This window comes from Mirounga leonina, unplaced genomic scaffold, assembly GCF_011800145.1.
Source record: "Mirounga leonina isolate KUSES-001 unplaced genomic scaffold, KU_Mleo_1.0 Mir_53, whole genome shotgun sequence".
Classification (NCBI taxonomy): domain Eukaryota; kingdom Metazoa; phylum Chordata; class Mammalia; order Carnivora; family Phocidae; genus Mirounga; species Mirounga leonina.
Genome location: NW_023270807.1, coordinates 22,516,445 through 22,542,465, shown reverse-complemented (window position 1 = coordinate 22,542,465; position 26,021 = coordinate 22,516,445). Strand labels below are relative to the sequence as shown.

General features: G+C 38.0%; 1 protein-coding gene and 1 long non-coding RNA gene across 2 annotated transcripts; both read right to left on the bottom strand.

The window, feature by feature from the left end:
- Positions 1-917: 917 nt before the first annotated feature.
- Positions 918-4,610, bottom strand: LOC118000600. Its single transcript, XR_004676506.1, has 2 exons — positions 4,572-4,610; positions 918-1,185 (listed from the first exon to the last, which is right to left on the bottom strand). It is a non-coding gene; the product is annotated as an uncharacterized LOC118000600 (long non-coding RNA).
- A 4,059-nt stretch (positions 4,611-8,669) lies between these two features.
- On the bottom strand, positions 8,670-17,584 carry KIAA1586 (KIAA1586 ortholog). The gene is given in 5 exon segments (XM_034990376.1): positions 8,670-10,077; positions 10,080-12,056; positions 13,049-13,129; positions 16,813-16,896; positions 17,450-17,584. Coding segments are annotated over 5 exon segments (2,358 nt in total). The 5' UTR covers positions 17,471-17,584; the 3' UTR covers positions 8,670-9,882.
- Positions 17,585-26,021: the final 8,437 nt, after the last annotated feature.

Sequence of the window (26,021 nt, the reverse complement as noted above, 5' to 3'; positions counted from 1 at the left end):
GCAAGGGCCCTGTACTATTTGCCGCTGCTGGTGAAGGGTCTGGGAATGCAGGGCTGGTGACAGAAATCCTTCCAGACTCAGCTTGGGTCAGAGGACCAAAGGGAACAGGGCTACACAAAATATTTCTCAGGGGAGTCATCGTGGCTGCAATCAGTCAGTGGTCTCTATGACAGTGAAGAGAGAGCCTTAGAAAGGTCTGAAGCCTGGCAGGGAGCCCTGGCCCCTCTCACCAACCATAAACTCAAATGCAAAAGCTGGACGAGGAAAAACCATGTCATTATAAAGTAAATGTTGAAGAAAAGCTCTGGCACAATATTAGCACAAACATTTTCTAAGGAAAAATGTGACAAAGCTGCAAAAATGACAAATGCATTAAAGACATTCACAGAAAACAGATGTCATAGAACAGACGAAAACATTGACCACACTTAACACCACAAAGTAAAAATCTTTTTTTTTTTTTTAAGGTTTTATTTCTTTGACAGAGAGAGACACAGTGAGAGAGGGAACACAAGCAGGGGGAGTGGGAGAGGGAGAAGAAGGCCTCCCGCTGAGCAGGGAGCCCGATGCGGGGCTGGATCCCAGGACCCCGGGATCATGACCTTAGCCCAAGGCAGACACTTAACCACGGAGTCACCCAGGCACCCCCAAAGTAAAAATCTTAATGAAACTATCATCTCCATGTAGCAAGTCCACAAAATACACATGTGGGAACTCATACATTAGTTTTGTTTGGCACTTTTGCTGTAATACTTTTATACTGAGAATGTCTTTTCCCTTTAAAGAACATAAAAATATTCATCAATGTTTATTTTTCTTATATAGCTTCAATTTTAACTCTTTACTCCAACTTTAATTTTTTTTCCTGGAATTTGGTTTGAGGTAGGAATATAACTTAAAATTTTTTTCATATACCAATTTTATTTTGGGATGGGGAAATGCATATTTCCAAAGTAAACATAATTCATGCTTATTTGGCTACTAGAAATTCTCTGGTTTGATGCATCTCTGATAATTAGGGTGGAATCTACATATAGCTTCTTCAGCAAGCATTTTGCTCCATCAAGAGAACCAGTGATGTTATAGATGTCTCTCTATGCTCACAGCCAGGGAGGTTGCAGATTCTCCAACAAAATCCAATGTTACATTTAGAACTGGACATGTTTTCTCAGGTACTTATAATACCTATAAAAAGTAAAATTTTAAAAATAGGGCAAACTTATGATATTGTTTTGTAATACTTTCAATAGTTGTATGTTATTTTTGTTATCTACAAGTTTTTTGCTTAAAAATATAAATTGTTAGTAACAATTATTCATGAGGTAAGTTAGGAATTATATAATTAGAATTCCAACATAGAAAATAGTTAAAACATTTTTTTTTTTTAGTTAAAACATTTTAATCTTGTGACTTGAAAAAAATTTCATTAGGGAAGTTTAAAAACAAAAGGGAAAATGAACCCCCTCCCCCAACACACAGACTCAACATCTTAAAAAAATTATCAACAATTCTGTCATTCTTCAGGTAACATTTATTGACTGCTTGTTAAGTGTCTGGAAATTTCCCAAGCCTGCCTTACCTCATTCAAAACTCAAAAAAACCCAATGAACTAGGTCAGCGGCAGAATTAGTACAAAGCTAATAGTTTCCTTCATGGAAGGGGCCCTGGTAATATCTTCATGTTTATATGTTTTTGTAAAATTTGCAGAAATGTCTATTTCTGCCATAGTCGGTTAAGACCACTGTTTCTTTCCATTTTAGCTGCCCCTTGTTTGCATTTTCCCCTCCAGTTTTAACCCTGGGGTGGCAGTAGGCATTTCTGAGATTTTGTTAAGGATTAGAAATATTTTTGTGCTTTGCGATCTCTTCCATATATAATTACATTATTGCTGGCCATCTCAGTTTGGGATATCTTCTAGGAATACTCTGAATGTGGTCAATTCAAAGAATATTCAAGAGCACTTACTCTATAGATTTGAATTCTTATAGCTCAGATATCAAAGAAACTCAATAGAGGTTTCCCCAAATTTGACAACAATCCTAAAAATTACATTGCATTACTAACAGACTTGAGAATTTGAAAGAAACCTCTGTAAGCTGTCAAAAATAAATACTTTGAATTATATATAACAGGGTAGTCATAATTTTGTGGTGTTTTTTCTTAAATAGCATTTGCCAAATTTAGTATGCAGTGGGCCCTATAAAACCTAGAGCCATTCATGAGGTTATCATTTTTGTTGAAAGGTGAGTATATTAAAGTTAGACATCAGTCAAGAGGCAACTGGGTGGCTCACTCTGTTGAGTGGCCAGCTCTCGGTTTCAGCCCAGGTCATGATCTCAGGGTCCTGGGATCACCCCATATTGAGCTCTGTGCTCAGTTGGGAGTCTGCTTAGGATTTCTCTCCCTCTCCTCCTGCCCTCCCCCCTGCTCACTCTAAAATAAAGAAATCTTTTTTAAAAAGTCCACAAAATACACAACTCTCCAAAGTCATGCAAATATTAAAAGGTGAAATATATAAAATCACATTTTCACTCCCCAAAATATTGGATAGTAAATACAGAGAACCGTAAAATAGTGTTGGTTATCTGTTCATGACAACCCTGTGGCCATGGCAATTTTGTTAACCTCTTAAAACTTCAGTTTCATTGTGTACCAAAAAAAAAAGAGAGAGAGAGAGATCCCACTAGATCATCTTTATTTTTTTAAAGATTTTATTTATTTAAGAGTGTGCAAGAGAAAGCACAAGAGAGAGCACAAGCAGTGGAGAGAGGCAGAAGGAGAGGGAGAAGCAGACTATCCTCTGAGGAGCGTGGAGCCCAATGCAGGGCTTGATCTCAGGACCCGGAGATCATGACCCAAGCCGAAGTCAGACACTTAACCGACTGAGCCAACCAGGTGCCCCTAGTGTTGCTAACTATTGATTTTTGTGTGTGAGTGTGTTCCTGGTTCTTGGAATGACATATGATCTTTATTGAAACCTAGACATATGGGTTTTTATGTTACGAGACTCTAGATTATAAAATTTCTACTTAGTTCTCGGACACCACTTTAGGAGCAGAAAGGGGATGTTGCTGCCTTGTTACTCCCAGGTAGTGAAGAAGTCCAGGCTCTGTAGTTAGCTTCTGTTAACACCTTAGGTGGTGAGGGAAGGGTTTCTTAATGCTGGGCAAAGGTAAAAGTCATGACTCGCCATTAGGTCTCCTCTGACAGAGCACCTCAGTGGAGTGGGTTTCAGGGTTAGGGGTACTTTAAGTTGGCAAGGATAGAAGTCCAGGCACCCCACTTGGCCTTGCCTGCCTTGAGTGGGGGTGGGGCCACTATTTTTCCATAATATTTGCCTGAAGTAGAGACATTACTGGGTAAAATAATGTTTTTTCCCAATATTTTAAAAATTCTAATTATTTTTTAATTTAAATTCAATTAACATATAACATATTATTTGTTTCATGGATACAGGTCTGTGATTCATCAGTCTTATATAATACCCAGTGCTCATTACAACACATACCCTCCCCAATGTCCATCACACAGTTACCCAATCCCCTCCCCCCTCCCCCCCAGCAACCCTCAGTTTGTTTCCTAAGATTAAGAGTCTCTTATGGTTTGTCTCCCTCTCTGGTTTCGTCTTGTTTCATAAAATAATATGTTTTGTCTTCCTAGCCTGCCCTTTCCTGATCCTTTGACATGAGAGGGCAGGCATTTATTTTTCTGTCTGCGTCCATTGGCATTTCCAGGTTGCTAGTTTCTTCTGCTCCAAGCCTGAGATATATGAGGCAAATAGAAAAATCAGGGAACTCACCACTGTATGGTTCTGAGTTCTAAGACCCTTACCTGGTTTGCCTTCTCTCCATCTTTCAGTCTTATGTGTGGTTTTTTTGTTGTTATTTCTTTTAAAGATTTTATTTTCTTTTTCTTTCTTTCTTTCTTTTTCTTCCTTCCTTCCTTTCCTTTATTTGAGAGAGCAAGTGCAAGCAGGGGAGGAGCAGAGGGGAGAGGGACAAGCAGACTCCCCACAAAGAGCGGAGCCCAAAGTGGGCCAATCCCATGACTCCAAGATCACAACCGGAGCAGAAACTGAGAGTTGGATGTTCAAGGGACTGAGCCACCCAGGCACCCCTATGTTATATATATATGAGCCGAAGGCAGACGCTTAACAACTGAGCCACCCAGGTGCCCCACAATGGCTATATTTAAATCTGCAATTGTATTTTGTCTTGTTTTTTGTTCTTCTGTACCTTTTCCTGCCCTTTTTTCTGAGTATTTGAACATTTAACAAAATTCCATTGATCTCTTTTTTAATTGTAACTCTTTGAATTCTTTTTTAAATAGTTCTTCTAAGAATTAGAACATTCAGGGGCACCTGGGTGGCTCAGTTGGTTGGGCGGCTGCCTTCGACTCAGGTCATGATCCCAGGGTCCTGGAATCGAGCCCTGCATCAGGCTCCCTGCTCGGTCGGAAGCCTGCTTCTCCCTCTCCCACTCTCCCTGCTTGTGTTCCTTCTCTGTCTCTCTCTTTCTGTCTGTTAAATAAATAAATAAAATCTTTAAAAAAAAAAAAGAATTAGAACATACATTCTTGGGGCACCTGGGTGGCTCAGTTGGTTAAGCACGTGCCTTCGGCTCAGGTCATGATCTCAGGGTCCTGGGATTGAGCCCTGAGTCAGGCTCCCTGCTCACCGGGGAGCCTGCTTCTCCCTCTTCGTCTGCTGCTCCCCCTGCTTGCGCATGCTCTGTCAAATAAGTAAATAAAATCTTAAAAAAAAATACACTCTTAAACTTTGTTTCTACTTAGTTAATATTGTACCAGCTCATGTAATACATAGAAATCTTGCAACTATATACTTCCCTATTTTACCACCTCTACTTTTTTATGCTCTAGTATATCTGAAACAATAATATAACTTTTGCTATATTTTATTCTTTAAAATATTTGAAGTAATTGTGACACCCAATGTGGGGCTAAAGCGTATAACCCCAAGGTCGAGTTGCATGGCATGCTCTACTGACTGAGCCACCAGGCGCCCCACTTTTGCTCTATTTTAAAGAAATTAAGAAGAAAATGGTCTTTTATATTTGCCTATTTACCATCTCTCATGCTTTTTGGCCAAATCTGCACCACTTCTCAAAACTACCTGAGCTTAAAGACTACCAAAGTACACCCTTGCCCTGTTTTGTGAATGAACACATAAATTACATATTAAGACTGTTCCTGACCTTTTTCATTAACTCATGACAAATAAAGAAATATCATTTGGAACCAACGTGCTTGGAAACTAAAACACAAATTTAAGTAATGAAACTGGGTGGCATGGGGCGCCTGGGTAGCTCAGATGGTTGGGCGTCTGCCTTCGGCAAGTCATGATCCCAGGGTCCTGGGATCGAGCCCCGCATCAGGCCCCCTGCTTCTCCCTCTCCTTCTGCTCCCCCTGCTTGTGCTTTCTCGCTCTGTCAAATGAATAAATAAAATCTTAAAGAAAAAAAAAAGAAACTGGGTGGCAGTACTGATGTTTGTTTTTGTTTTTCACATTATCAGTTGAAATTTCTAAAAAATGCTACATATTCAACAAATTCTTGTTGAAATTCTCTGTCTAGGGGTACCTGGGTGGCTCAGTCATTTAAGCCTCTTTTTTTTTTTTAAGATTTTATTTACTTGAGAGAGAGAAAGGGAGAGAGAGAGAAACAGCATGAGAGGGGAGAGGGTCAGAGGGAGAAGCAAGTCTCCTTGCTGAGCCAGGAGCCTCATGTGGAACTCGATCTGAGGACTCTGGGATCATGACCCGAGCCGAAGGCAAGTATGAAGGTAGTGAGACTTGTTAGGAAGTTACTAAGGTACACTAAGGAAGAAAAACAAGGGCCTGCCTGAACTAAGATAACTGCAGTGGGGATAATGAGGAAAATATGGATTACAGAGATATTGAAAAGATGGAAGAGACAGGGCAAAATGAAGAAACTCAAATGTCTTCTAAATTTCTAATTTGAGCAAATAGATGGATGGCTGTGCTGTTCTGAGACAAATATAGTGAGGGACTGATAAGTTCAGCTTTGGACATACTCAGTTTGATACCTATGGGACAATGTGAAAATGATGAGAAGGCAGCTGACTATGGTTCTTGAAGTCAAGAGTAAGGTCTGGATTGGAGAAATCCAGATTTGACAGTAACCATCATATAGGGTAGTACTGTCCAACAGAACTAATAATGTAAGCCACATATGTAATTCTAAAGTAAAAATAAATAGATATTAATTTTACTTTATTTAACTCAAAATAATCAAAATATTATTTCAACCTATTATCAATAATTAATGTGATACTGTACATGCTAAGTCTTTAAAATCTGACGTGTATTTTACACATAAAGCACATGTTAATCTGAATGCCTTTTTTCATCACAAGTACTTGATTTATATATAAATTTCATAAAATTTACAGTTGAAAAGTAGATTCATATACCCAAATTATTCCAGTTAAGTTTTCCAATAACTGAAAGAAAATAATTTTCCTTTATTATTTACATCCACATTGAAAAAATCCTGTTCATCCTTTTTAAAATGAATTGATTTACTTTCAAAACAAAAGCGTATCAATTTGAAGACTGTATCTGTCTAAGTAAATCCAATAAATTTGGGGTCAGCTCAGTATTGTTAACACTGAATTCCAAATTAATGAGTAAATTTAAAAGCAAATTAATAAAACATTTTTCATATAATTTTATAGTAAATTTACATAACAATGTCAAATACAGTTAAAATCTTGTGCATACTGATTCATATTAGAAAAATGTGTAAAATTATTATTTTTTAAAGTTTCTATTTCAAAATAAATTCTAGTGCTTGTCTAAATAGGGCACAAAGCTTTTCCTTTTCCTTGGAGCTTCAAATTTAGGTCATTCATATGCCATATATTGGGGAGAAAACCACTATTTTTTTATTATTATGTTAATCACCATACATTACATCATTAGTTTTTTTTTTATTTTTTTTATTCTTATGTTAATCCCCATACATTACATCATTAGTTTTTGATGTAGTGTTCCATGATTGTTTGCGTGTAACACCCAGTGCTCCATTCAGTACATGCCCTTTAATACCCATCACCAGGCTAACCCATCGCCCCACCCCCCTCCCCTCTAGAACCCTCAGTTTGTGTTTCAGAGTCCATAGTCTCTCATGGTTCCTCTCCCCCCCCCTTTTTTTTTTAAAGTAAGATTTACACCTAATATGGGGCTCAAACCCACAACCCTGAGATCAAGAGTCACATGCTCCACCAACTGAGCCAGCTGTGTGCCCCCACCATTTTCTCCTTGATTATTAAGTATTTGGCTAGCATTTCTGTTGCTGCAAGAAAATCTTGAACTAGTGTTTACAGTAAGTTTTTTAGAAGTCTTCCACAATTCAACCAACTAGCAAAGTACGTAAGATCACTAAACTGTCTTTTAATTCATTCAGCAATCCTATTAGCTGATGTTGATTCATAGCGTTTGCACTCATATAATGAACATTTAACTGTACCCATGACACCTGTCGTAGAGACCATTTCAAAAAATTGACAACTATCTTCAAAATGTATCATACAGGGAGCGCCTGGGTGGCTCGGTCGTGAAGCATCTACCTTTGGCTCAGTCACGATCCCAGGGTCCTGGGATCAAGCCCTGCATCGGGCTCCCCACTCAGCGGGAGGCCTGCTTCTCCCTCTCCCATTCCCCTGCTTGTGTTCCTGCTCTCACTACCTGTCAAATAAATAAAATCTTAAAAAGAAAAAAATGTACCATACAGGTAGAATGAATAAGGGGAATGTCTCGTTTAAAAATTTCAGTAAGATCTGACATTTTTACCTAACCTACCTAGAATGCCATTTATTGTGTGAGAAGTAATTTTTTTTCTCATCTATCTGAAACTCCTCTAACAAATATAAGAGATTAAAAAACAGCTACAGAGGGGCGCCTGGGTGGCTCAGATGGTTGGGTGTCTGCCTTTGGCTCAGGTCATGATCTCTGGGTCCTGCGATCAAGCCCCGTGTGGGCTCCCTGCTCAGCGGGGAGTCTGCTTCTCCCTATCCCTCTGCCTCTCCCCACTGCTCCTGCTCTATCTCTCTGTCTCAAATGAATAAATAAAAAGTTCTTTAAAAAATAAAAAATAGCTACACAGGGGTACCTGGCTGGCTCAGTTGGTAGAGGAAACAACTCTTGATCTTGGGGTCATGAATTCAAGCCCCACTGTGGACAAAGAGCTTACTTTAAAAAAAAAAAAAAAAAGCTACACAAGTTTGATTTTAGGCCATGAATTCAAATTATTGCTTCATAAATGTTTAAGTCCTATGAGACAAAAGGTACTCCAAGTTTTGATCTGCAGCTCTTATATTACATAACTCATCCAAAGAAAAATACTTATTTTTCAGATTTTGAATCAATTAATCTTTAATGGTTAGGAAGGTCCTGTATTCTACAATGTTTGGCTACTTAACTAAGGACTTCGTACTACTTCTTTTTTTTTAAAGATTTTATTTATTTGACAGAGAGAGAGACAGCGAGAGAGGGAACACAAGCAGGGGGAGTGGGAGAGGGAGAAACAGGCTTCCTGCTGAGCAGGGAGCCCAATGCAGGGCTGGATCCCAAGACCCTGGGACCATAACCTGAGCCGAAGGCAGATGCTTAACCGACTGAGCCACCCAGGTGCCCCAGGACTTTGTACTTTCTTAATAAACATTTTTAAGGCTTAAATTCATAATTTTCTAACAATTTCTATTACTGAAATACTTTATTATCTATTCAAAACCAGTTCTTTTTTCATGTGAAAATTCAACCTGTTTTATAGCTGGCTAAACTTATAATCAATCCTTTAAAAATTATTTAAAAATTTTTTTGTTCAACATTTAATTCTGATTTCAAGTGACTAAATTTTTTTTACTTTGAAAGATTTCATTCATTATGCATTTGCTGAAACTGTGTCAGAATTATCCACTTTACTGTCTTTGTTAAATAAGTCTTTCTCAGCCACAGCCAACTGCAATTAACCATTCATCATGAAATGCATAACATACCTTCTTCCACTGTTTATTGTTCCAGTTGTAGTACTAGTTTCTGCATCTCTACTTCTTTTTCAGTATGCCTTCATTTTAAATAAAAAAATGTGCATATTCATGTCTGAACTAGAAAAATAATTATATTTAAAATAAATATTTCAATTTAATTATCAATTATGATTTACATTAAGTTATCACAAAATACTCAGGTAAAGATGCTATATTACATCCAATTCATAGAAAAAAATAATGTGCACTGAATCCATCTGTTGACACCAATTCACTGATATGTTTTTAAGTAACATTACACATGACACAGGAGTTTGACAGGCACACTGCAAGAATCACGAGCAAGGTAGCAAGTTAAATGTATTTCTAAAAAAAAGTTGCGTTAAAAATATTTTACACTGCATTTTTGTAATTAAAATTAAATAAAAAATTAACTTAGTCCTACTGAGCTCATTTCAAGTGCTTAATAGCCACACATAGCTAGAGATTACTGTATTAGTACATACAGAAGTGATTATTAACAGCCAAAAGGTTTGCAGTTTTTATTCCATTTCTCATTTATTTTATGTAATTTCCAGGGCTTTGAACTTTTGCATCCTTACTAAAAGGCAACAGAAATGGAAATGGTTGGATGTTCTATAGAGGACTCCTTGTAATATACACCATGGGCTATTCTAGGAGACACGGGCCAATCTCTAAAAAACTATATAGCTCCTAAAAACAATCAACTTTATCTCTTTGGAGAATGCCTTTGAAACGTGTTAATAAAAGTTTAACAATGGGCTTTCAAAAAAAATATTTTATATATAAGATGTGTAGCACACAATTTACAAATGATAACATATATAACACCCTTTATTGTAAATTCCATATAGCCAACTGATTCCCAAAGAAGGCTTTTGTTGATTTTTGCCTAACTCTTGTATCTGTAGCCAACCTATGGTTACAATTTGACCAGGACTTTACAAATGGAGTTGCATCCCAATCTGCTAACTCCTTCCCCAATAAATTTATTGTCATTAGATCTGATATGTGATTGATTGTTAAACTTTATTTCTCACCCTTGTACAAATTATGTTCATTAAATTGAAACCTCTTTCAGCTTCAGCATTATTGATTGCAATAGTGTTAACTATCTTTTTAGCTTTTTGTATAGTTGTAGGAATTGAAACATTGTTTGATTTTATATTATTTACAAATTCCCGAAAATCATTCAAATCAATTTTATATTTTAAAATTTCACATAGATGAAATAATTTTTTTTCACCAGCTATCCATGGTGAAGTTATTTCTTCATAAGGCCATGTAGAAGGTTCTAGCAAGTCAAAATAATTAAAAATACTTTCATCATGGTTTCTGTCAGATACAAGACGTAAATGCATGTGTTCAATTATATTTTCTATTAACATACTCCTAGGAAGAGCATTATATTTATTATTTTTATTAAATGGAATATCTTTAAACTTATCTGACTTAATCAAACCTTCAATTTGAGACTCATGCTTTCCAGTACCAATTTTTAAATTTTCCAAAGCTCTTATGGTACGTTTGATCAATTTTTGTGCTTTCTGAATGTTAGTTGATCTGGACTGTAATGCAGTCGAAAGCAGTGAAAATTCTTCAAGAATGTCAATCATTAAAGCAAGGTCTTGCAAAAAATGAATGTTAGCTAATCTCTTTGCCAAACCAGAGTAAGAATTAGAGAAATGCATATATAATACAGGATATGCATGCCATACAGCAGTAGCAGTTTGTAAACTACATGCCGCCCATCTTGGTCCCATTACCCGTCCAATTTTAATAATTTCAATTTCAAGATCTTTAGCTACAGTTTCTAAAAGCCTGTTTTGATTTTTATTAGACTGGTGGTAAATGGAATAAATTTTATCAAGAAATAGTTTAAAATGATTAACTTGTTTTATTTCAGATATTGAATCATCAAGTGACAATTGCAATCGATAGTTTAAACAGTTCCAAATAATGATTTTAGGAAAATTTTCTAACAACTTTGTAGGTACTCCAGACTTTTTTCCCAGGATTGTATTAGCACCATCAGAACAAAATGCAATTAAATTTGCTTTCAAATATTCATTAGTAAAGCCACAATCATTTAAAGAACTCAGTACTGTATTGAAAATACACTCTGCTGAAGTTGACACCAATTCTTTTAAAGCAACAAATAACATAACTGGTGCAGGAGCCGACTGAACTGTGCACTGGAGATAAATCACTACAGTGCTTTTCTTCGAAACTGTAGATGCCTCATCAATTATGATGCAGATTTTGGCATTCTCTTCTATAATATTCTTAAATATCTTCATTTTCATTTCTTTTGCAATATGTTCTGCTATTCTTGTTGCACTGTATCGTGTATTTAAACAGTTGACGTCTCCATTTTTCTCTTGTAATTCTATTGCCCCCCCAATATCAGATAAAGGTCTATTATGTTTTACTAAACTGTAAACAGTATTGAAAACTTTTACTGTAGCATCAACATTTTTATTATTTTGTTTATGCACTAAATCAGAAATTGAGTCATTAACTGATTCCTTTAACAAATCCTGAATTTTACCATGGGCTTTAGAAACATCGTGTTCCCTAATTTTTTTCCGCAGAGAAGCCTGTCTAGTAGTTTTATTACTGCCATTAGGGGTTACTAAATATGCAATCCATTCCTTGGACACGTGGACATGCTTTTCTGCTTTTGATCCCAAATGCCGAACTGCTGAACAATCCTTACATCCTAATCTACCTTCTTTTATTTCAAGCCATTTGTACTGTTCTGTAAACATAAATGCTTGTTTTTCATTCCAACAATCTGGAAGCACAAGATTATCTGTTTCTTCCTTTGATGAACATGACGGATTTTCTTCAATGATTGGTTGTTCAACATATTTGAAATTTGATTCCTTTGACTTAGACAATCCACAATGATTTTTGCTATTACTTTCTGTGTCTGTTTTCAACTTCTTCACATTTAAAAAACGCAAAAAATCTCCCTGCCGTTTTGGCATTTTAGGGAACAGAATCTGAAAAATAATTTTACATGTATAAGTAAAGTTCTTGACAACACTTTAAAGGTTAATGTAAAAATTTCTGTTAATGATTTCTTTATATAATTTTAGAAATAAATTTTGAATTAAAATACTTACGTTGACTTTCAATTTGTACCTACAACTTCAATATGATTTGCTATTTGTTGAAAAATTCACTATCAGTTTTTTATAAAGTTTATTTTTTTAGTAATCTCTTCACCCAAAGTGGGGCTTGAACTCACGATCCTAAAATCAAAGTTGCATGCTCCTCCTGACTGAGTCAGCCAGGCGTGGTTTTAAAAATTTCATAGCCAATAATGTCACGAAATCGAATGTTTGATTAACATCCAATTGAACAAAGAAATTGCTCATATAATTTACAAATGAGTATGGTTTCAATGTGAAAAGTGTTAATATTTTCATTTAATAAGATGAAAAGTGAAGAAGTGAAGATGTATACCAGAACTCCACTCGCTCATCAATGACATCAACATCTTTGCTGAATCAAAGAGTTTTCAAGTATTACAAGGTTTCCTCAATTGTTCATATAGCACACAGTCCAGCAATTTAGAGATGTATCACATTTTTAGGCTTAATCTGAATTAACATTTTATCCACCATAATAAATCAAGCCCCGATTTGTAGTTTGACATTTACCTTGGTGTAAATACTCCAATCATGTTGCAGGAGCATGCTGTTATATAGTATTCCTACCACTCAGATACAATAGGTGTAAATAACCTCAAATTAAGATATGATTTTTGAATATTTACTACCTTAAATATAATAATTTATTTCCTTGTAACTTTATATACTTCGATTTTTAATATATACTTTAATTTTTAATAATGGCCATGTTTAACATATCAGCTCACAAAATCTTTTTCTCCTGAAAATCTTACAATCAGTTCTTGCAAGCCAGTTCAAGCCACCTCCAACATACTTTGCACTTAATGACCGAACTGAAAAACCACAAATATACTTACATCACTAGGACAGGTGCTAGGCTCTTCATTATCACCACAGACCAGATCAATGTATTCAAGAACACTTTTTGATGGTTCTTCCTAAAAAGCAATTGAGCAAATTTACAAGTCATGAAAACCATTCAAACCACACTTGCATTTACAATCAGTAGGTTTTTGTTGTTGGAATTAGCAAGACTTTCTCCTTCCTAAGGAGGATTGCAGGTGGCACAGAATAATCAAAAACAAAAGCAGCACAAGAGTAGATGAGTAAGTAATGATGACAAAACCGAAAGAGAAACTAAATCTACACAGAGGAATAAAGCCATGTGGATTCCTTTGGAAATGGAAAATAGTACAGGAATAGTATTAAAAAGACACATCATGGTACTTTATTCTTTAACTGGATGACTACCAATAATCTTTTAGATATCTAAGCTCAAAATCAGAGTTCTTAAATAGCTCTGCTTTATCCTCTGTATCCTTTCACAACCAAACATCAAGCCCTGATTTTCTCAATTCTTTCTTTACCTATATATACTACCTACAGAATACACCAGGCCCTAAATACCTGGATCAAAAACCTAGATTTTACTCTATAGGTAAATGAACCAATCAATAGTGCTGAGATGGGAATAACATTAGAGCTGTGGTTCAACATTAGGAAAGTATGAAGTGTGGGAAGACTAGTAACAAGATAATCCAGACAATAGTAATGTAGTACACTAAAATAGAGTGAAGGCCAGAAGAACAATCAGGAAGTACACTCTTCTGTATGTATATTACAATAAAATTTATATCAAAGGTAAAGGCTCTTTTTGTACCTACAAATTTTTATCATTTCTTTCTTTCAGCAAATTGTGTTTATTTAGCTACATGCACGCATATATGTATATGGCAGAACACAAAGAGGAAGCTGTGCTATAATGCAGACTGAAGGCTGAAAAGCGATTTATAGGAAGACTAAGGAACCCATAATAGAATACATCAAGTAGTAACTTTTTGTATCTGAAGAACCCTCAAGCAGAGAACTGCACCCAGCAGCATTTCATCTTTACTGGATGGTACTATTAAAAAAAGAGAAATAGGCATACCCTGGTAGAGCCCAGCATAGGATGGGGTTACAAAGGGAAGTAAATTCTGTCTCTGAGTATATTTTAAAGTTGAATTAAATTATCACTGTTTTTTCCTGTGGAACCATTTAAATGCAATAGGGGGGTGGCTGGCTAGCTCAATCGTAGGAGTGTGTGACTCCTGATCTCGTGGTGTAGGTTTGAGCCCCATGTTGTATATAGAGATTACTTAACAATAAAATCTTAAAAAATAAATAAAATAAAGGCAGTAGGAATATTTTTATTTTACTCTCTTCTTTCTGATACTGAATTCCATTTAGAGTATACAAGCATACCTCTGAAATATAGGTTCAGTTCCAGACCACTATAATAAAGCGAGTATCACAATAGAGTGAAGCAAATGAATTTTTTGGTTTCCCAGTGCATATAAAAGTTATGTTTATACTACAGTCTATTAAGTATGTCTAAAAAAATGTACACAGCTTATTAAAAAAATACTTTATTGCTAAAAAAAATGCTAACCATTACCTGTGTTTTCAGTGAGTTATCATCAGTGATCATAGATCACCACAACAAATACAATAATAATGAAAAAGTTTGAAATATTGTGGGAATTACTGAAACGTGACAGAGACACAAAGTTAGCAGATGCTATTGGTAAAATGGTGCCAACTGACTTGCTTCATAGAGGGTTGCCACAAATCTTTGAAAACAGTATTTGTGAAGGACAATAAAATCTAGTGCAATAAAACCTGGAATGCCTGTATAATTCACTTCTCTTTATGAAGCTATCAAATATTTGATCCTCTTTTTGGAAACAAGGCTAAATTAAATAAGAGGTTCTGTCAAGTTGGATGTACAAAACTCTGGATGCAAACATACAAAAGATTCTCTGTATTTAAAATTAAATTTAAATTAAGAGAGTTTTATTTATTTTTGAGATTTTATTTATTTATTTGACACAGAGAGAGAGACACAGCGAGAGAGGGAACACAAGCAGGGGGAGTGGGAGAGAGAGAAGCAGGCTCCACGCAGAGCAGGGAGCCTGATGTGGGGCTCCATCCCAGGACCCTGGGATCATGACCAGAGTGGAAGGCAGACACTTAATGACTGAGCCACCCAGGTGCCCCAAATTAAGAGAGTTTTAAACTTCAACTGAAGAAAAGCTGATATGTTAAAAATTTTTAATAGTTTATTCCACAGTTTTACACAAACTTACACCTATTTTTCCAACCTTAATCTTGTAGATTCTGTTTCTCAAAGGCACATGTCATAACACCTATGTCACTCCTAGTTTTAGTTGCACAAAATATCATCCAGTTTATAATGTCCCATTCATTTGTTTCTATACAATGAGGAGGTCAGGAGGAACCAAAATTATTTTGCCCGAAGACCCATGAAATATTCCTTCCAAATGCTTTTCATTACAAAAAAACCCCCCAAAAAACAAAAAACCACACTGTGGCTCTGTAATTTCCATAGCTACATCACTCACTCTACAACACAGGGAAGCAGAATCAGCATAAAACCTATCTTGGCACCCCCAAATTTATAAGGCCCCAAGTGTCAAAAAAAAGAAAATGGGGGTTATCATATGTACTGTTAATGGGGAAGAATGTCAAGGAAATGCTCTTGTAAAGAATTTCCATATGACCCTACTAGAACAAGAAACAACATCCTAACACCACAACATTTAAAGAGGAGATTTTATTTGATTTAGAAAACAGTTGACATTTGGGAAAAAAATTGGTTTATCAGGTTGCCCTAAACCTATAGCAATTAACAAACAAACATGAAACTGCCACTCATTTAAAGAAAAATTATACACCTTTAACAGCAAACCTCAACTAATCACTGGTTTGGAGAAGTTTTTAGCTGGCTAAGATACCACTTTAAACAGAGCCTTTGCAAAACTTTACAGTTTTGGGTGAAAACCATCCCCAAATACATCATAACCCGCTCCCCCCTAAACCAAGGCTTTACAAAGCATGGTTCACAGATTCCTATTTCCTTTCATTTGTTCCAAAGTGAAGATTCCTGGGTCCCACCTGCAGATTCTGATTCAGTCCGTGTGGAGTGAGGCCCAGGAACCTGCACATTTACACCTCCTAATGCTCAGAGACCACTGTCCCAAAGGGAAGGAAGTCTGAAAACCATGTGTGCTCCTGGTGATGCAGGGATCTTCATTATGAACATCAACTCTTGCACTATGCTGTAACATGACGATCTCAGAGGTTGGTGAAGTCTTCAAGCTATTTGCCTTCACGTTATGAAGCTACAGAACGCTCAGATTTCGAGTTCTTGCAACCCTTCTTGTTTTCTACCTCCTTCCTCATCATCAGCCGACCCTTCCCTCTAACCTGCAGGTCATCTCTGAAAGGACGCTCTTGCCCTGCTTCCACACACACTCTAAAAGACCAGAACTTGGCCTAGATGAAGTATAAAATGGCGCTCATGAAGGCACGAGAAGCGTGATTCAATGCGCAACATGTCCTTTCGGGCAGTCTTTGTGGTGGCCACCGGAGGTGCTCAGAGACCCCCCCTTCGGGAAATGTCCTAATCCTACGCCATGCTCCCCAGTGTCTAGTACCTGCGAGGCATTCATACCTCGCTGCTGAATGACGAACGGGACAGGTGAGGTATCATCACATAATGGCTTACCACGCATAGGTTTGGGATTCTGGGAAAAACCCGAGTATCGTTGCTACTTACACTCACAAACTGAATGTCATCTTCGTTTTCATCCGTTGTTGCCTCAGATGCCTCAGGCCCGGCTGGAGGGACAGACTCTATTATCTATAAAGATAAGGCAGAACATGCTTATCTATATACAGCCACATACTTGGAGGAGGAGATTTGTCCCAAAAGCAACGAAAAAGGAAGAGCTCTGTAACACAGCGAGCTCTCGGGAAAACCGAACTGAGCACAACTGCATGCAAATCCGACCAAGAACAGGACTCGATGGAGTCGGCTTATGGCTCTGCAGACACGGAGCCAGAGGGAGCGGACGCCGAAAACGACTTACCAGCCCCTGCGAATTCCCCAATCTCCTCCAGGAGGAGGGATGCACGCACACCGCCGAAGAGCGAGCCTGTCTCAAAATGTCGCTCTCACGGCCAGAGCAGCCGCAACAGCGACCTCCGGGGCCGGCGCAGGGGGCCGGGGGCGGCCGGGCGGCCATTGTTACCGCTGGTTCCTCGTTCAGACCCGCACCAGGCCCGAACGCTGGGCTCGGCCCGAGACGCGGAGGCTATGGCCCCGCCGCGCACCAGGCCTCACACTCGACAAAAAACACAAAGCCCTCCCCGGCTCGGCTGAGAATGCCGCGGCCCAACGCTCGACCACTCACCTCCGACCCCGGGTCTCCCATTTCTCCGACGGCCTAACTGACAGCACCACCGCTCCTGCGGCCCCCGCCGCCGCCGCCGTCGCCGCTGCCCCCGCTGCCGCCGCCTCCGCCGCCGCCGCCGCCGCCACGACTTCCCTTCCCGCCCAGCACCGCTTCGCGCCGCCGTGACCCGCCCCTGCGTGAGCGCCGACGCCGCCGACGCCACCGACGCCGCGGGCGGAAAGAGGTGTGAAACCCCTTCAAAAGAAGCCGGCTCTGGCCCGCTATCCCCCGGAGCCTCTTTCTCGCAGTCCCGGCCTGCCTTCCCCGGGCCGCGCAGGATGCTGGGAGTTGTAGTTCTGCTCGTTCCTTAGCCTGTGCCGCGCCTAATTGAAGAGTGGAAAGGGACTCTCAGCGAGGCGCTTGCGTTCCTCTAGGCGGTTACTGTACTAAAGTAGTGTAATAGATGACCTTTCTCTCTCAGTCAGTTTTCCTCTCCCCACCATTCTTCTACTTTTTCCTTTTCTTTTTATACGAACATTGGTCTAAATAATCTAGATCAGTGGTGTTAAAATGCTCTTTGTTTGCTCAGATACTTCCCTACCAAAACAGTGGCCGACTTTTTTCAATATTTACACATGAATGATTGTTAAGAGATACAGTTTATGAAAACAAATGTTTACTGACGATATTTTTAATAAAGATTTTATTTATTTGAGAGAGAGCACAAGCGGGGGTGGGGGGGAGGGAGAAGCAGACTCTCAGCTGAGCAGGGAGCCCCAGGTGGGGCTCATCCCAGGACCTGGGATCATGACCTGATGGAAGGCAGATGCTTAACCGACTGAGTCACCCAGGCGCCTCCTGGCGATACTCTTGTAAAGCTTTTTCTCCTAGCATATCCGCCCAAGGTCACCTGACAAATCTGTAGTCCCACAAAATCACCTTTATGATTTTGGCTGTGGCCTACAATGAGTGAGATCACACAACAGAGGAACAATGAGGCATATCACAAGACAAAGGAATAGAGTTATTAGGAAATTTTTTTTTAAGATTTTATTTATTTGACAGAGAGAGACACAGCGAGAGAGGGAACACAAGCAGGGGGAGTGGGAGAGGGAGAAGCAGGCTTCCCGCAGAGCAGGGAGCCCAATGTGGGACTCGATCCCAGGACCCTGGGATCATGACCTGAGCTGAAGGCAGTCGCTTAACCAATTGAGCCACCCAGGCGCCCGAGTTATTAGGAAATTTTAAGGAAGGGTCGAGGTAGGTGAAATTTAAGTGAAGCAGTCTTTTGATAGGTACAAAGCCAATTAGGGCTGTGTGTAAAGAGTTCAAGGTCATGTCTGGACTACAGACTTCTGTTAACTTGGAAAGTACGGAGTGAACATAGATACTAATTGTTGGCCCAGAATCCCCTTATCTGTAGCCCTGCACTTGGTTTGGCATGAGGCTGGTTCTCTGTGTCACAGTGACCAGCCAAGGGAGGGATATTTCATTTTTACTGATAGATTTTCAAACAACAAAGCTGGTACTCTATGATTTTAGAGAACAAATTTTCTCATTGTGTAAATAAGAAAGCAGTAGTCACCAAGGTCACCTTTATTCTACAGGTGCAGTATTTCTTTGGGAGAAATATTGTCTGTTAATTTTTCAGCTAACTTTCTCTCTCTGTCTGTTATTTGAGCCCAGCAGATATTTACTTTCTCATTTGGAGTCCTGTTTTTGCTGGTCTAAATGAGAACATGTCATTTGATTACTTATGTTCCCTGCTAGTATTTGATGAATCTGTTTGATTTCTCCAAAGGGCATTACAACTGCAGGTGCATTTGTACCAACTACATTTGGGACTTGAAGATGAAAGTTGAGAAAAAGAAACATCTGCTAAGATGATAGACCCAAAAGCTGCATGTAAATTAACCGTTTTTAAATCTCTTAAATCTAGATGAGATTTGCATTTAAACAATTTTTCTTATGTGCTGGTGAGAGTTCAGTGGAACATGTACTGTGAAAGGTTGCAGGTGGGAGTCATTCAGTTAAATTCTTGGAAAACAAACAGTAAATATGTGGCTATAGCCCAAATATGATCATGCCTTTCAATTCAGTAATTGTTGCAGGGATAGTTTTTTCTTTTTTTAAAGATTTTATTTATTTGAGAAAGAGCATGCCCGTGTGAGTTGGAGGGAGAGGCAGAGGGAGAGGGACAAGCGGACTCCCAGCTGAGCAAGGAGCCCACAGCAGGGCTCCATCCCAGGACCCTGGGATCATGACCAATTGAGCCACCCAGGAGCCCCTGGGATAGTCTTTTTCATTTTAGATATTCTAATAGGTGTGTAGTGATATCACACTGTGATTTAAATTTGTATTAACCTAATTAGTAATAATGTTGAAAATCTTTTTATGCATTCATTTGCCATCCATATATCTTCATTGGTCATGCCTTTTATGGACTTCTGCCCATTATTTAAATTACTTTCTTATTATTGAATTTTAAGAGTTGTTTATTCTGGATTCAAGACCTTAACAGATACGTGATTTCCAAGTATTTTCTCCCAGTCTATAGTTTGCCTTTCCATTTTCTTAAAATTGTCTTTCAGGGGCGCCTGGGTGGCTCAGTTCGTTAAGCGACTGCCTTAGGCTCAGGTCATGATCCCGGAGTCCAGGGATTGAGTCCCACATCAGGCTTCCTGCTTAGCGGGGAGTCTGCTTCTCCCTCTGACCCTCCTCCCTCTCATGCTCTCTCTCTCTCTCTCATTCTCTCTCTCTCAAATAAATAAATAAAATCTTTTAAAAAGTTGCCTTTCAAAGAGAAGTTTTTACATTTGACAAGGTCTAATTTATCAATTTTTTACCTTATCATGCTTTTGATGGTGTATCTAAGAAATTTTTTTTTTAAAGATTTTATTGATTCATTTGAGAGATAGAGAGAGAGCAGGAGCAGGGGGGGGAGGCAGAGGGAGAGGGACAAGCAGACTCCCCTCTGAGCTGGGAGCCTGACGTGGGACTCGATCCCAAGATCTGGAGATCATGACCTGAGCCTTAGGCAGATGCCCAACCATCTGAGCCACTCAGGCGCCCCTAAGAAATCTTTGCAAAAGCAAAGTTACAAATATTTTTGTTTCCTTCTAGAAAATTACAATTAGGTTTTAATTTTAGGTCTATGATCCATTTGAGTTCATTTTTACCTATGATAAGTATGGATTAAAGTTTATGGTTTTGCATATGGATGTACAATTGTTTCAGCACCAGTTGTTGGAAAGACTATCCTTTCTTCTCTGAATTACCTTTGCACCTTTGCCAAATACCAGTTGTTCATATATCTGTGGGCCTATTTCTGAACTTTCTATTATCTTCTGTTGATGTATTTATCTATCTTGACACCAATACTATGCTGTCTTGATTACTGTAGCTTTGCAATAAGTCTTGAAATCAGGTAGTGTTAGTCTTCCAGCTTTAATCTTCTTTTTCAAATTGTCAATTTTCTTTAATTTCTCTCAGCAACGTTTAGTATTTTTCAGTGTGTAGATATTTCACATATCTTGTCAGGTTAATCACTAAGTATTTCATATTTTTTGATGCTATTGTAATTGGTATAGTTCTTCAAAATTCAATTTGACTTTTTTCTAAGGATGAATAATATTCTACTGTGTATAATAGCACAATAATAGTATTCTACTGTGTATATATACACATTGTTTTTATCCAGTCATCTGGATAAATTGTTTCCAAGTCTCAGTTATTGTGAATAAAGGTGCAATGAACATAGGAGTGCAGATATCTCTTCAAGATACTAATTTTATTCTCTTTGCATATATACCCTGAATTGGGATTGCTGGATCATACAGTTCTTTTTTTTTTTTTTTTTTAATTTTTCTAGAGGGGGGAGGGTTGAGGGGGAAGGCAGAGGGAGAAAGAATCTTGAGCAGGTTTCACGCCCAGTGCAGAGCCCAACATGACCCTGAGATTATGACCTGAGCCAAAATCAAAAGTCGGATGCTTAACTGACTGAGCCACCTAGGTGCCCCTCTATTTTAATTTTTTGAAGAACTTCATACTGTTTTCTGTAATAGTATGCCAGTTTACATTTCCACCAACAGTGGACAAGGGTTCTCTTTTTCCACATCTTGGCCAACACTTGTCATCTCTTGAATTTTTTTACAATAGCCATCTTATAGGCATGAGGTGATATTTCACTCTGGTTTTGATTTGTATATTCCTGATGGTTAATGATATTGAGCACTTTTTAATGTAACTGTTGGTCATTTGTATGTCTTCTTTGGAAAAATGTCTATTCAGGTCCTCTGCCCATTTCTTGAGTTATTTGGGGATTTTTTTGCTATTGAGTTATATGAGTTCCTGTATATTTGGATATTGACCTCTCATTGGATATGTGGGTTTGTAAATATTTTCTTGCATTCTGTAGGTTACCTTTTCATTTTGTTAATTATTTTCTTTGCTGTGCAAAAGCTTTTTAGTTTGATATTGTCCACTTGGTTATTTTTGCTTTTGGTTTCTGTGCTTTTGGTGTCATATCCAAAAAAATCATTGCCAGACCAATATCGATGAGCTTTTCCCTGTTTTCTTCTATTAGTTTTACAGTTTCAGGTCTTTTAAGTCTTTATTTTAAATTGAAGTATAATTGAGATACCATGTTATTTTAGTTTCAAGTGTACAACAGTGATTTCTAACTCTACCACCATTCTCATATGTATATATATTTTTAAGGCTCCATGGCCAATGTGGGGCTTGAACTCACAACCCTGCAATAAGAGTCAGATTCTCTATCAACTGAGTCAGCCAGGTGCCCCCTTCCCATATTTTCAATTGTCATTCCACTATAATAAAGGGTCTTACCTTCTCCCTTATTTTTTGATTTATCCATTATTATGATTCATGGATTTCTGTTTTATTCAATGGGTTATAATTTGATTGTTCATTGCTATTATAGAAATAAAACTGTATTTTATTTAGGTATGGTTGACAAAATTGTGTATATTTAGGTGTACATGATGTTTTGATGTTATACATTGTGAAATGATTGCCACAATTAAGCTAATTAACATATCCATCACCTTTTTTTTTTTTAAAGATTTTATTTATTTGAGAGAGAGAGAGAGCATGAGAGGGGGGAGGGTCAGAGGGAGAAGCAGACTCCCCGCTGAGCAGGGAGCCTGATGCGGACTGGGTCCCGGGACTCCAGGATCATGACCTGAGCCGAAGGCAGTTGCTAAACCAACCGAGCCACCCAGGCGCCCAACATATCCATCACCTTACATAGTTACCATTTATGTGTGTGTGTGGTGAGAACCCTTAAGATCTCCTCTCTTGGGGCACCTGGCTGGCTCAAGCTGGTAGAGCATGTGACCCTTGATCTTGGGGTTCCAAGTTCAAGCCCCATGTTGGATGTAGAGCTTACTTAAAAAAAAAAAAAAGATCTACTCTCTTAGCAAATTTCAAGCATACAATACATTATTATAGTCACCATGCTATAAATTAGGTTTCCAGAACATATACCTCTTATAACTGAAAGTTTATTCTCTTGGACCAACATCTTCCCATTTCCCACATCCCCATAGCACCTGGTAACCATTATTCTACTCTCTGTTTCCTTGAGTTCAACTTTTTTACATTTCACATATGAGATCATGCAGTATCTGTCTTTCTGGCTTATTTTGCTTAGCATAATGTCCTCCAGGTGTATCCATGCTGCTGTAAATGGCAGGATTTCCTTCCTTTTTAAATTCAAATTTTCATGTCTGTTTATTCTTCCTTAATTTTGGTTGGTTTCTCAGCATTTCCTTGTCTTTCATGTCATTGACATTTTTGAAGAATATAGGCCAGTTATTTTATTTTATTTTATTATTATTTTTTTTTTATAATTTTTTATTTATTTGCGAGAGAGAGAATGAGAGACAGACAGCATGAGAGGGGGGAGGGTCAGAGGGAGAAGCAGACTCCCCGCCGAGCAGGGAGCCCGATGCGGGACTCGATCCCGGGACTCCAGGATCATGACCTGAGCCGAAGGCAGTCGCTTAACCAAGTGAGCCACCCAGGCGCCCTAGGCCAGTTATTTTATAGAATGTTCCTCAGTTTAAGTTTGTCAGTGTTTCCTCATGATCACATTCAGGTTATATCTCCGGCCAAAATACTAATTAAGTGATTTTGTGTTGCTTTAGGGAATCACATTCAGAGACACATATTTATCTGACTCTTATTGATGATGAGGATTATTGATAATAATCATCTGGTCAAAGTATTGTCCACTTTATTCCACTTTTTCTGCTGCATAGTTAGATTTTTCTCCTTGTAATCTATAATCAATCTGTGGGATAATACACTGAAAACATGCAAATATCCTCTCCTTGTGAAACTTACACTTCAATATTTAGTATCCTCTGATGATTCTTGCCTAATCAATCTTTACTATGATAGATGTACATAGTAATTTTCTAACTCTACCACCCTTTCCATATTTTTAATTGGCGTTCTGCTATAATGAAGGGTCTTCTTATCTCCCTTACTTTTTGATTTATCTATTCATTGTTATTATGGATTCATGGATTTCTATTTTATTCAATGGGTAATAACCCATTATTGTCCTAATTTATTCTGATGCTCAGATTGTCCCCGGTTTGGCCAGTTGGAGTCCCTTTTGCAGCCTCATGTGGCCAACCTTCTTTGAGCAGTCCCTTATTTTTTGGCATAACATATAATGTTCCAAGCACATTGGTACCTTCTCTGCTCCCGCCCTGGAATCCGACATTTCTACAAGGAGCGCTTTTCCTTTTGGTGGAAAATGGTATTTAGAAATCAAGATCTGAGAAAAACAGATACAGGCCATTTTTAACAAAACGGCAGAAGATAGTACCTATGATCAGAACCTAAAGTTTCATTCTAAATCCTAGGAATCAAAAGTAAACTTAGTGCCAAAGAGCTTAACAAAGTTCAGAGCTCAGATTCAGTGTGAAACTCATCTCATCATTACGGGTAAAGTGACCTTGAATGGGTGCAGACCCAAAGATTCTCAAATGTGCTCATTCTTACCATATCAAAGAAGATGGAATCTGGGATCTCAACAGAATCTAGGTAGCACCTTCAAATTGTTAAAACTCAACAATAGAGGAACATCAGTGACCTGCCTATGTCACAATAAATGAAGTGCATTTAGCTTGCTGCAGCAAGAGAGAATACCCCATAGGCAAAGTTTAGGAACATCTTAATCTGGAAAAGTCAGGGAGGACTTTTAAATGAATATTAGGTGCTTACGGGGCAGAATAAATGTCTTTTCTTCTGGGGCAAAATAAATAAAATAAATATTAATACTTGGATCAAGTGCTCTAAGTGGGTTTGTTTTTTTTTAAGATTTTATTTATTTGAGTGAGAGAATGAGAGAAATCACAGAGGGAGAGGGAGAGAGAGAAGCAGACTTACCGCTGAGCAGAGAGCCTGAAGTGGGGCTCCGTCCCAGGACTCCGGGACGATGACCTGAGTTGAAGTTGCCCCAGATGCCCCAGGAAGAATCAGTTTTGTAAAGGAAAATTCTCCGTAGGTTACAAAGTTACTTAAGTAAAATTCCAAAAAAAAAAATTCAGCATTTTTGTTTTTGACAGTAGAAAGTTGAAAGGAGGATTTAAAAATTCATCTAGAAGAGGGGTGCCTGGGTGACTTAGTTGGTTACTGCCTGACTCTTGATCTCAGCTCAGGTCTTGATCTCAAGGTTGTGAGTTCAAACCCTGTTTTGGGCTTCATGCTGGGCATGAAGACTACTTAAAAAATAAATAAACGAAAAATAAAAATTCGGGGCACCTGGGTGGCTCAGTCGGTTAAGCATCTGCCTTCAGCTGAGGTCATGATCTCAGGGCCCTGGGATTGAATCCCACATCAGGCTCTCTGCTCTGTGGAGAGCCTGTTTCTCCCTCTCCTTCTGCTGCTCCCCCTGCTTTTCTCTCTCTCTCTCTCTGTCAAATAAATAAATAAAATCTTTACAAAAATTTTTAAAAAAATAAAAATTCATCTAGAAGAATAAATATGTGACTATTATGAAAATAATACTGAATGGTATTTCATTTTTCTCCTGATTCTTTGCTAAAAAAATATTTAAAAATTAATAAATCCCAAAGGACAGCAATGCAAAGAAGAGTTTGGGTGGAAGAAGGAAGAGGCATGTATTATCTCCACCATCATCAAAGGAATTATAATAACCAGGACCATCTGGGGCACTGAGAGTTTATGTTATAGTATTTAATGTAATATAAATAATACAGATATTACATAATATATACTTATCATATATATCTTATATATTATGTATAAACATATACTTTATAAATATATACTTTGTATATGCTTTATATATAATTTATAAATATATAATTTATATGTAATATGTCCCATATATATTTTCCAGAATTAAAAGCTGTAAGTATCCAGATTGAAAAGGAAAAGAATGTTTCCTGCACAATCAATAAAAAGAGACGCACAGCAAGGCATATTTTTTCATTTCCCTGATTTTAATACATTAAGGAAAGGGAAGATCCAGAGAACCTCAGGGAGGAAGGGAAGGCATATTCTGAATAAAAGAATGAGAATTAGGATT